Source organism: Erithacus rubecula (assembly GCF_903797595.1).
Source record: "Erithacus rubecula genome assembly, contig: scaffold_772_arrow_ctg1, whole genome shotgun sequence".
Classification (NCBI taxonomy): Eukaryota; Metazoa; Chordata; class Aves; order Passeriformes; family Muscicapidae; genus Erithacus; species Erithacus rubecula.
In genome coordinates this window covers 22078-33688 of record NW_027635567.1, presented here as the reverse complement: position 1 = coordinate 33688, position 11611 = coordinate 22078, and the positions used below count along the sequence as shown (strand labels likewise).

Sequence of the window (11611 nt, the reverse complement as noted above, 5' to 3'; positions counted from 1 at the left end):
GTCCTGGTGGGCATCACCTGCGGAACAGTCACTTGGCGTTCCTCCCATCCCTGGCCAGCGCAGGCTTCAGGCGAGGGTCGTTGGGCAGAAACAGACGAGAAGCTCAGACGGACTCTCACAGGGTTAAATTCATTCCTATAGACACAGGCAATATTTCTTGCACAGTAACCAGGTTTGCTTTTATGTACTGGTATGATATTACAGGTGCCTGATAAGAAAAGTCACATCCTTTTATTTCAGCGAAATTGCAAACACATCAATTGAATTGAGTCTTATCCACAATTTGATTGTCTATTATTATGGTGAGACACGCTGTTCTGAGACAGACACAACCTTGTCCTATATACACAAGTGAAGTTGTCTGGTTGGTTAGATGCATTTCATAGTGGCAAATGCTTTGGTCCGTGTCCAGGCAAGTATCTTTGTCATCTTCTAAAGTTCCCTCACATATATATCCCAGTTGTTGTCTTATAGATCAGGGCTCTAAGTTAATGGTCTGCCATTTTCCTTCAACTTCTTGTGCCCACATTCTGTGTTCAGAAGGATACAATACAGTCCCTTCATGATTTAGTCCTAGAGAAACTATTGGATATATTAAGCTCACAGATGCACTATGAATAGTTAAAAGCTGTCAGTCTATTTGTGTCAGGGTAATTGGCAAAATTAACAAAAAACCACCAAGATTGAAGCTCTCTTTTCATTTCAGAGGCATTATCCCAAACAATTTTGTGAATTTCAGCAGCCACTGACTGCATCCACATTTGTGCTTGAATACACCCAGGAGCCAGACAAACGTTCGCACTAGGTGTGCCTAGGGCTTTAATTTTGCCTCATGGTCTTGCTCTTCTATATTTTCCCATTTTGGTAATATTTTAATGAGTTTCCAATGATTGTTACCTAGTGCTAACAATGAAGATTGCAAGGCTGCTCTAATTTAACTGAATCACTTCCTATCACAGTCAATTTGTTCATTAACACCTCCGAATCCATTGTGTTTAAAACTCCCAATCCTGTTCCTAATATCTCAGTGAGGTCACTCTTTTTTCTAAAAATTATACAGCATATGGTTTTTAAGCCAAGTAGTCCATTCCACAAACGGAGTTTTGAGAAATGGGGCACATTCTGGCCGAATGCCAGAAGCATTTATGCACATTCCCATTTCTACTCACTTCAGAGATTTTCTTGGGTTAGTTAGCAGTCTCTGAATTCTTGTTTTCTTGATAGCATATGGTCTAATTTTAGTAATTGTGGGAATAATAGGTTGTTTCTTTTTCTCTGAATAACTTGGAGTCTGGATTGCTACAGCCCTCTCTGACACTGGTGGGGTTGATTTGGCTTTCATTTTGTAAAACTATGCAATAATGAGTAACATTAAAATCAAGATCAATCCCTTTGGCTGCACATCCTTCAACTTTAAGTCTAAACTCAGGACAAGCGGTCAAGCACTTGTCACAGCATCCAGGACTAACTTGGATGAGTTCCATGGGTGGATGGTAAGCCTCATGGAACCCATCTTGCACAAATGCATATTCACATCCCCAAACATTTCTCCCTTCCCACATACTTGCATTTGTGACCCCTAACATTTTGCTCAAAGCCCTATGAGAGTAGGGATCGTAAGCTTTCACTTGGCATTAATAAATCTTGGTTACATTGTACTGACGTGGTGTTGCTTTGACTATTATTATAGTCGTGACAATGACCACAAGGGTCACAACTATTTGCATTATGTCTATGATAGCTATAAGTCCATTACTCACTGTTCTCGGTGAATTTCAGCTTCAGGTCTCCGTCACCTGGTGTAGTTTTCCAAATTTCTTCAGGAGACTTCTTCACTTGGGAGTGATGGATGCACGCCTTCTGTTCTTTGATCTTCACTGCCTTGAAGGTGGTGAGGAGTACCTGGAATGGTCTTTCCCACTGTGGTTCCAAAGTCTTCTTTGCAAAAGACTTAACATATACATAATCCCCAGGTTGTACATCATGTATTAGCCCATCTATTTCTCTGCTTTGAGCCCCAGCCACATATTTTCCGATTTCTCCAAGTTGTTTATTTAGGCCCACTATGTATTTGTGTAGAGTTTCTTCCTCTACTTGAATGGGTGTTATTCCGTCTTAAACTGCATATGGTCTCCTATAAAATATTTCAAAAGAGCTTAATTTCCCTTTTGTTCTTGGTTTTGTTCTAATCTGTACTAATGCCAGAGGAAGAGCCTGGGGCCAAGGCAAATTTGCCTCTTGCCCCAGCCTAACTATTTGTTGTTTGATCAAATGGTTCATTTTCTCCACTTGGCCATTGGATTGACGGTGATATGGGGTATGCAATTCCCGGTCTATCCCCAGGTGGTGACTAATTTGCTGTACAATTTTGGAGATAAAATGTGGCTCTCTATAGATGATATAGCAGCTGGGACTCCAAAATGTGGTATTATTTCTTGTAATAATGCCTTGGTAACCTCTTAGCTGTCTGGGTAGAGAAAGTTTCTGGCCATCCTGAAAAGGTATCTGCTAAAACTAATTGGTAATGATACCCCCCTTTCCTGGGCAATTCCGTAAAATAATTTGCCATTGCTGCCCAGGCTTTCCCATTTATCATATAATTTAAGTATAATAATCAATCCAATTAGCAAAATTATAATATAATTGAATTATTATAATACAACCTTTTGCAATTGTCCAACTTTAGGCTCTGGAAAGTTTTTAGGATTAGTTCGGAGGCAAAGACCACACTGACGAGTTACTTCTGTTACTGTGCCTTGTAATTTTCTAGCCAGAATTCTATCCTTTAAATAGTTGTATAGGGCATTTATTCTCCAATGTGTTTTCTCATGTTCTCTTAGCACTAATGAACACAACAAGCAAGAAGGTACTACAACTTTTCCTTCTTTGGTTACAGCCCAGCCTTCCTGGCAGTAAGTTGCTTCTTCCTTAATAAGATATTTTTCCTTTTTCTTATATACTGGCTTACCTTCAATAGAGATCTTTCCATCTGGAATTAATGCTGCCTCAACTATTTCATTGGGTACCTCACCTTTGGCTGCATCTTTTGCCTCTCTGTCCGCCAGCATATTTCCTTCTTCTAATTCTGAGCTCACTTTTTGGTGTGCCCCGATGTGCATAATAGCTACCTTTTCAGTTAACTGAACTGCATCTAATAGTTTTAGTATTTCTTGTGTGTGTTTAATATTTTTCCCTTGTGAGTTCAGCAGTCCTCTTTCTTTCCAAATAGCTTTGTGTGCTTGTACCACTCCAAATGCATACCTTGAGTCTGTATAAATGTTGATTTCTTTTCCTTTTGCCAGCTCTAAGACCTGGGTTAAGGCAATTATTTTAGCTTTTTGTGCAGAGATGTTTGTGGGCAATGGTCCAGATTCTATTACCTCTCTGCTTGTGGTAACTGCATACCCAGCATGTCTTTTTCCACTGATGATATAGTTGCTCCCATCAGTGAACCAGCTCTCAGTGTCCTTGAGAGGGGTGTCCTTCAGATCCAGGTGACTGCAGTAGGTGGATTCGATAGTCTCCAGGCAGTCGTGGATCACTGGTTCTCCCACATTCCTGTTGAGAAAAGAAGCTGGGTTCACAATGCTAGTTACCACAATTTCAACATCATCTTGTTCTACCAGTATGGCCTGGTACTTCAGAAATCTTTGTGGGGAAAGCCAATGTCCCCCTTTTGCCTCCAGGACTGCAGACACTCTGTGGAATACTAGCACGGTCATCTTCTGGCCTAGGGTGAATTTGAGTGTCTCTTGGATGCTCACTGCTACAGCTGCAGCAGCTCTGAGGCACCCTGGCCACCCCTTGGCTGCCGTGTTCAGCTGTTTGGAGAGGGAGGCGACTGCCCTCTGGTACAGCCCCAGGTCTTGTGCTAGTACTCCCAGAGCAAACCTTTGTTTTTCGTGAGAAAAGAGAAAGAATGGTTTATTCACATCTGGAAGTCCCAGGGCTGGAGCTGACATAAGAGCTTTCTTCAGGTGGTTGAAGGCTCCTGTTGCTTCTGTTGTCCACTGAAGATTCCTGCTCCTTTCTGTGATTAGGCATACAGGGGTTTAACAAACAATCCATAGATACAAATCCACAGTCTGCACCACCCCATCATGCCTGGAAAGGTTCTCAGTTCTTTCACTGTCTGGGGTTTTGGGGTTTGGCATATTGCTTCCTTACAGTCTTGCCTTAAGATTCTTTGTCCAGCACTTACTTCATAGCCCAGGTAAATTACTGTTTTTTTCACCATCTGGGCTTTCTTTTGGGATGCCCAGTACCCCTGCAGGCCCAAAAAGTTTAAGGAGGCTCACTGTCCAATTCCCACATGCCTCCTGGGTCCGGGTGGCTATTAAGAGGTCATCCACATACTGAAGCAGCTGTCCTTCCCCTGGTGGGGGTTCCCAAGACTCCAAATCCTTTGCCAGCTGTTCTCCAAATATAGTAGGGGAGTTCTTGAACCCCTGGGGCAATACACACCATGTGAGCTGAGTTTTACGTCCAGTTTTGGGATTCTGTCATTCTGATGAAAAACTTTTCTGGCTGGCTTCATGGTGAGGGGGGCAAAAGAAAGCATCCTTCAAATCTAAAACAGTAAACCAGGTTAGTTCAGGTGTTCAAAGAGTTAACAAAGTGTAGGGGTTAGCAACCATTGGGTATAAATCTTCAGTTATCTTATTAACAGCTCTTTAATTTTGTACTAACCTGTGTGATTCATCAGGCTTTTTCAGGGGCAAAATAGGAGTATTAAAATCAGATTGACACTCCTTCAATAGTCCTATTTGCAAAAAGTTTTCAATGATTAGGTTAATTCCTTCTCTGTCTTACCTTTTCAAGGGATATTGTTTGACCCTTACTGATTGTTCTCCTTCTTTAAGCCAGATTTGTACTGGTAGAGCATTCTTTGCTTTCCCTGGTATATTAGAGGCCCACACTCCAGGAACACCTGATCTTTTATTTTTTAATAATTTCTTCTTTATTTTCAACTTAACAATTCCACATATTTTTGATCTTTTACCTCCAAACTAATTTACCCATTTTTAAATATTATTTTTTTGCTTCCAGCTGCCCTAGCTAACCCCTGCCTAAAAGTGCAGATGGAGCTTCAGGCATATACAAAATTCAATGAATTCCCCACTGTTTTCCCAATTTATACTTTCATGGTCTACAAAATATATGCTTTTCCAGGTTGGCCAGGTAGCGCTTTTACATTTTTTTGTATTATTGCTACTATTTTGGTTTTTTTCTCTGTTTTACACCCCTTTTCTCAATTGCTGAAAACTGTCCATGCCTCATCTAGCAAAGTCTCCAAGTTCTGACTTGCTGGGCCCCGCATATTCTGGAGCTTTCACTTGATGTCACTTTTAGATTGCCTTAAAAACAAGTTTACCAATTGTTTTATTCCCTCATCAGATTCAGGATCCAGAGTGGTGTGTTGACGCATTGCTCCTCGTAACTGGCATAGAAATTCAGAATGAGTTTGAGAAGAATTCTCTTTAATAACATAAACATAAAATAGCATAACATAAAATAGCATAACATAAAATAGGATGGATACTGTTGGGTTGGCTCCTGTGGCTTGGGAATTGGGAGGGGACTCCCATATTAATTACTGTTCTCTCAAGTGAGGATGAAGTAGGGGATTGCGGGGTTGCAGAGCCGCTTGCAGAGGAATGGTGAGGGGATTAGCCAGACAATCAATGTGATTGATAAAGCATAATCCAACTTTATTGAGAGCATCAGACAGTTTTATAGCCCAGAATAGCATAAATCAGCATTATGCATATTAGTACAATCTTATTAGTTTTTACTATGTACGCCTTCTCTTATTACTGGTTATTGCGAGTGTGAGATAATCACGCCTACTGAATTTCTAGCCAAAAAGCATACGTGCTATTCCGCTGCTCCTACTTCCCTTATTCTTATACTTATTGCTATATAGTATCCGTCCCAGGGTTATACCTCGCTTGCTACGTGCTTCCCTGGAAGTTAAGGCCTTGATTGAACAATGGGCATATGTATTACTTATCGACTAACTCTGCAAATTATGCTAGCTGTATTGCTTTTGCAAAAGTCTCTTAAAAGCAAACACTGCTGCTCAGCAAAATCTGCTTAAGAGCAAGGCCTAGCTACTACTTAGTAGGAGCTGCTCTCCTGCAACAAGGCCTCAGCCGAGCCATATCCACAGTTGTGTCCATGGCTTACTAACCAATTCTCAACAGGGGATGAAGCAGGGAATGAAGTAGGGGATGAAGCAGGGGTAAAACCTGAAGTTGATGACAATTTCAAATCTGCTTTCCATACCATAATCCCTCTTCCTTATCTTTTAGGGGGTGGTCTAAGCAATTCCTCTGTCTCCTCTTCCTGAGTTTCCATACAATACACCTTGTCAGGATGTGTACACCTTTGATTTATTGAGCATGTGCTGCAACACTTTTTGGTTTTTTTCTTATTAGCTTTATTATCTTTTTCAAAAAACAATACTAAAGGGCAGAGGGTGGTCTAATTCCACAAGCTCTTTGCCACTCAGGGTGATTCCTAACGGTGAAAAACATATCAGCATAAGGAACTTTATGCCATTTCTGCTCACACCTAAGGAAAAGCATCAGCTGTACCAGAGTGTTATAGTCCAACGTCCCTGATGGGGGCCACTCCGCCCCCTCCTCAAGTTTATAAAGTGGCCACCACTGAGTACACAACTTAATAAGTTCTCATTTAGTTTCTGTATCCCTATGATCCACCAGCTCTTTCCAATATGCCAAAACACACCCTAAAGCACTACCTTTAGGAACCTCTTTGCTTTCAATTGCCCTCATACTGAAAATTCTTTTTCTCTCAATGCCTTTTAACCTTATCCCAGCTCAAGAACTTCTCCTACCAGTAACTTGGTACAAAGATCTTCCACTTATACACTTATCTCACCCACAATTTACAACAAACTACACAATGGAACACAACTCAGGGGTTACAGTCACAGCCCTCTCTTGGACAGGGATGTTCCTTTGTCCTGGGATCCCCCTCCCTGAACCTTCTATTCAGCAAAGGAAAAGGGAAGGGGTAAAAGCAACCAACAAAATAAAGGATTAACAGTAAAAACCAGTGAACTAAATCACTTAAAATAACTCAAAAAGGCACATCAAACTTTGGCCAAAACACAATTTTTTTTCTGTGGTGGGGGAAGAAAGCAGCTCTGTTCTCATGTTGCTGCCTCACCCCTCTGCACTTAGAAACTAACCACGCTTAGTCAAAGCACCACTTTTCACACTAACAATTTTAAAGCTTCACAAACAACTAACTATACTTTTTCACAAATCCACAATTTTTCTGCTTACACACAGTTAAAATACACACATACAGCCTAGTTCACACAATTCAAGTGTAATGCCAGCGCTTCAAATTGCTTTGCCCTCCTGGGTGTAAATATCTCTTTTACTACTCAGGTGCAAACCTTAAAATTTTTTTTTAACTTACAAATGCAAAACTTTTGCCAACACACTCCCAAAAGCACACAAACCAAAACATGTACGACACTCCACTGACCCACAATTCAAGCACACAAAGCTCACACAAACAAGCTGCACGCTCAACCACATACATACATTTGGCACACGCAAACTGTGATCAAGCCGACAAAAGGAGTCACCACAAACCAACGCCTGCAAGCTTGGTGACCCAAACTGGAAATTACCCCCAGGCCTCCTTTAAACCACAAATAAAACTGAAGCCACCAGGGCTCCTGTACCACAACAATACTGGCAATGCTGTTATTGCACTGCCCAGCTCCACCCACCCACTGCCACTTGAGACCTACTCTCAGTGGCCACAGCTGGCCCACCGCTATCCCCCACTGCAGGGCAAGAGTTCCTGGAGCTGTTACCAGCCCTACCTGGAACACAAACCACAACCAAATTCCATGGAAACTTACAAACAAATCCACTTCAGGCTTTTTCACTGTGCATCTCGCAGCATCTTACCAGTTTGCCTCTCTTACAGGTACCTATCTATAAGTTTTAAACATACCTTTTTGTTCATATCTTTGGCAGTTCTAGTTCTGCTCCCCGGGGTGCCAGTGAGGAAAAGGAGCCCTCTTCCTAGGAAGATCCCAGGTGGACGCCCTAGAGGGGTCCCGAAACCTGCTGGCCCCTCGGCCAGAGAGAACAGAGTCCCACCAGAGCCGCCAACTGAATTATCAAAATATGAGTATTGGTCTAATACCGATACTCAACTGTGACAGACAAAAGACTCTCTAACAATTTAAAGTTAGAAAGTGTATGTTTATTCAGCGCTGGGCAGCAGCCTGAGGTAATCCTCTAATACACACTGCCAAATCACAGGTGATCAGAGAGTCTATTTATTAGCAGAGGAATCAAACAAATACATATTCATAATAACAGCCCCTCCCATTCCCTGCTTCCTATGATAATTAGCTTGAATAGCTATTAAACATGATTGATTGACTTCTTAAATTAAGTCTGGGGTCATTTTCATGATGAGGGGTCTTAAAAGGAGGAAGTAAGGTGAGTCTTCCTCACCTTCAACTCTTGACCTTTTCTATCACTGCCAATACAAATGATTTCTGGGGATAGTCCAATTTCCCAAAGAATGGGTTTCTGGTTGCATTGTCTATGTTCCTTTGCTTCTGCTCCCTCGTTTCGTCTTTTCCCATTGTAAGCGCAGCTGAGCAAACATGAAATGACAGACAATAATTTTTTAAGTTTCAGATAACTACTCCCTTCTAACTTTTAATTGTTTTCAGCAAGGTAACTAAAATCCTAATTTTCTAAGACTAGTGTTTCAGTAGAGCTAATCTGGCATCCTGCTTGCCTTTTGTGTGACTTCTGTTTGCCTGAGTTACACCCTTTATCCATTTCTCTGGGGCTGTGCTGTTCTGTTCTACTGTCCTTGATAAGAGTAAACGTGGTTCTGTTCTCCTGTTCTTGTCACAGTGCTCACCCCACATGAGGCGTGTCTGAAACCTCTCTGACTCTTAGGCTTGGGGTAGGCAAGTGCTCCTGAGAGAACATGACAGCTGTGCTGGACTGACCCAAGGGAAGAGTCACACCATGCTCAGCAATAAACTGAGAGAAGCAGAAGGAAAAGGGGTATAGAAGATTTCTCTGCACAAATCTAGCACTCCAATTGCCTTTTTTTTGCAGTCCATGGCTCCCCTGGGCTTTTTTTTTTTTTCCTGGACCCTCCCTGCCAGGGATGTTTCTCTCTATGCAGTCCTAACCACAGCCCAGTAATGAATCCAGATGGTTTCCCAGAGTAAAATGGCCTCAAGGCACTGTTTGTGCCACCAGAACTGTGCCACCCCTGAGTGCTGCTGATGGTGTTTGTGCTCACTTGGGTTCATCTCCCCACACACACACAGTGCACTGCTGAAATATTCTCAGTACACAGCAAACACACACTGCTCACTGGTCACTTGGTGTCCCTCCATGCAGGGACAAACAACCTCCTGCTGATGGAGCAGAGGCCACTGCTGTGTGCCCTGTGCACACTGCCCCTCTGCCCCAGACACTAAGCTTTGCTTTGCCAGAGCATTCCTGGAGCACATTGCTGATAGCAGCTCTGGAGGAGAGCAAAGCCTTCCTGCCCTGCCTTCAGGAGATCCCTCTGTTGATGGAGCTGCTGTGCTGGATCCCAGCTGTGTCCCAGCAGTGCCCATGGCCTGTCCCTGCCTGTGCTCACAGCAGGGACACGCAGCAGGACAGTGACCAAGCTGCCAGAGCACTGCAGCCTCACAGCCACAGAAGGGATATCAAGGATAGGGTGGAGTTGGGAAGAGCAGATGTGGGGAAGGCCAGAGCCATTGTCCCTGGCTGTGCTGCTGTGCTGGGAGACTCTTCCCTCTACCTCTGCTCACAGGCACTGCCCCTGTAGAGACAGAAAAGGGCTGAGGAAGAATCCTGGACACACAGGAAAGGGAAGGCCTTTGTTTTTATTTAAATGCACAGGGAAAATAGTTCTTGAAAGTCTTTGTGTTTTAGAAAAAAAGTAGATATTAATAAAGTAATAGTACAACATCTTATACAAAACAGCAACAGTAGAATAATTTACTAAAGAAAAAATGGACAAATATGGGGGGGGTGGGATGGTAAAGAGTTACATTCTAAAGGCTCAGCAGAATAAAAGAGTGTTTAATGCTTCAGAAAATACAGAGTCATCATATTTTTCAAGTCACCCTTGAACTCCTGGTTCCTCAGGCTGTAGATGAGGGGGTTCAGGGCTGGAGGCACCACCGAGTACAGAACTGACAGTGCCAGATCCAGGGATGAGGAGGAGAGGGAGGGGGGCTTTAGGTTGGCAGATATACCCGTACTGAGAAACAGGGAGACCACAGCCAGGTGAGGGAGGCAGGTGGAAAAGGCTTTGTGCCGTCCCTGCTCAGAGGGGATCCTGAGCACAGCCCTGAAGATCTGCACATAGGAGAAAACAATGAACAAAAAACAACTGAGTCCTAAACAGACACCAACAGCAAGAAGCCCAAGTTCCCTGAGATAGGATTTAGAGCAGGAGAGCTTGAGGATGTGTGGGATTTCACAGAAGAACTGGCCTAGGGCATTGCCATGGCACAGGGGCAGGGAAAATGTATTGACTGTGTGCAGCAGTGAATAGAGAAAGCCACTGGCCCAGGCAGCTGCTGCCATGTGGGCACAAGCTCTGCTGCCCAGGAGGGTCCCGTAGTGCAGGGGTTTGCAGATGGACACGTAGCAGTCGTAGCACATGATGGTCAGGAGAGAAAGCTCTGCTGAGATGAAGAACAGAAAGAAAAACATTTGTGCAGCACATCCTGAGTAGGAGATGGTCCAGACATTCCTGAGTGAATTGTGCATGGCTTTGGGCACAGTGGTGCAGATGCAGCCCAGGTCAGTGAGGGCCAGGTTGAGCAGGAAGAAGAACATGGGGGTGTGCAGGTGGTGGCCGCAGGCTACGGTGCTGATGATGAGGCCGTTGGCCAGGAGGGCAGCCAGGGAGATGCCCAGGAAGAGGCAGAAGTGCAGGAGCTGCAGCTGCCACGTGTATGCCAATGGCAGCAGGAGGAAGTGGCTGATGGAGCTGCTGTTGGACATTTGCTGTGTCTTGGCATGGGCATCTGTAGAAAAAGCAATCATGGAATAGTTCAGTTTGGAGAGACTTTAAATATCCCAGCCCAGCTTTGTGGCACTTTCTCCCCACTACCTGCCCAGGGCTCTGCTACCTGGAGCTGTCCCTGCCAGCAGCTGCTTCCCTGTGCCCAGGGCTGGACTCTGCCAGTGCTGCCTGAGCCCAGCCCAGCCCTTCAGACTCAGCTTTGCCTTGCAGATCCCTTTAGCACAGGGCACTGTCCAGGGCCAGCTCAGCCTCTGCAGAATTGTGATGGCAACGTCAGAGCATCCCCGAGGAGTCTGAAATAGCAGTGCAGATGCTGCATTTAAGGGGTCCTGTGCTGATTTTTGTCACTGCCTAATTTTTGAGATCTGAGGAATTCTTAGTTTTTTATCATCCTGAATTGAGAGAGGAATATCAGTGTGAAATTTCCCATCCAGGCAACCCAGAGCAGTAGATTAAAAATGGAAAGATTTTCCCTTTTACACAGCTGCTTCCTGGCAGTGCTCCCTGTAAAATTTCATTGGAAATCTTC

At 43.8% G+C, this 11611-nt stretch overlaps 1 protein-coding gene across 1 annotated transcript; it reads right to left on the bottom strand.

Moving 5' to 3' along the window:
- Positions 1 to 10127: 10127 nt before the first annotated feature.
- LOC306816650 (olfactory receptor 14J1-like) lies at positions 10128 to 10731 on the bottom strand (the record flags this gene model as incomplete). Its single annotated transcript, XM_079333077.1, has 1 exon — positions 10128 to 10731. The coding sequence occupies exon 1, from the start codon at positions 10713 to 10715 to the stop codon at positions 10128 to 10130; it is 588 nt and encodes a 195-aa protein (XP_079189203.1). The 5' UTR covers positions 10716 to 10731.
- Between the last annotated feature and the right edge of the window lie 880 nt (positions 10732 to 11611).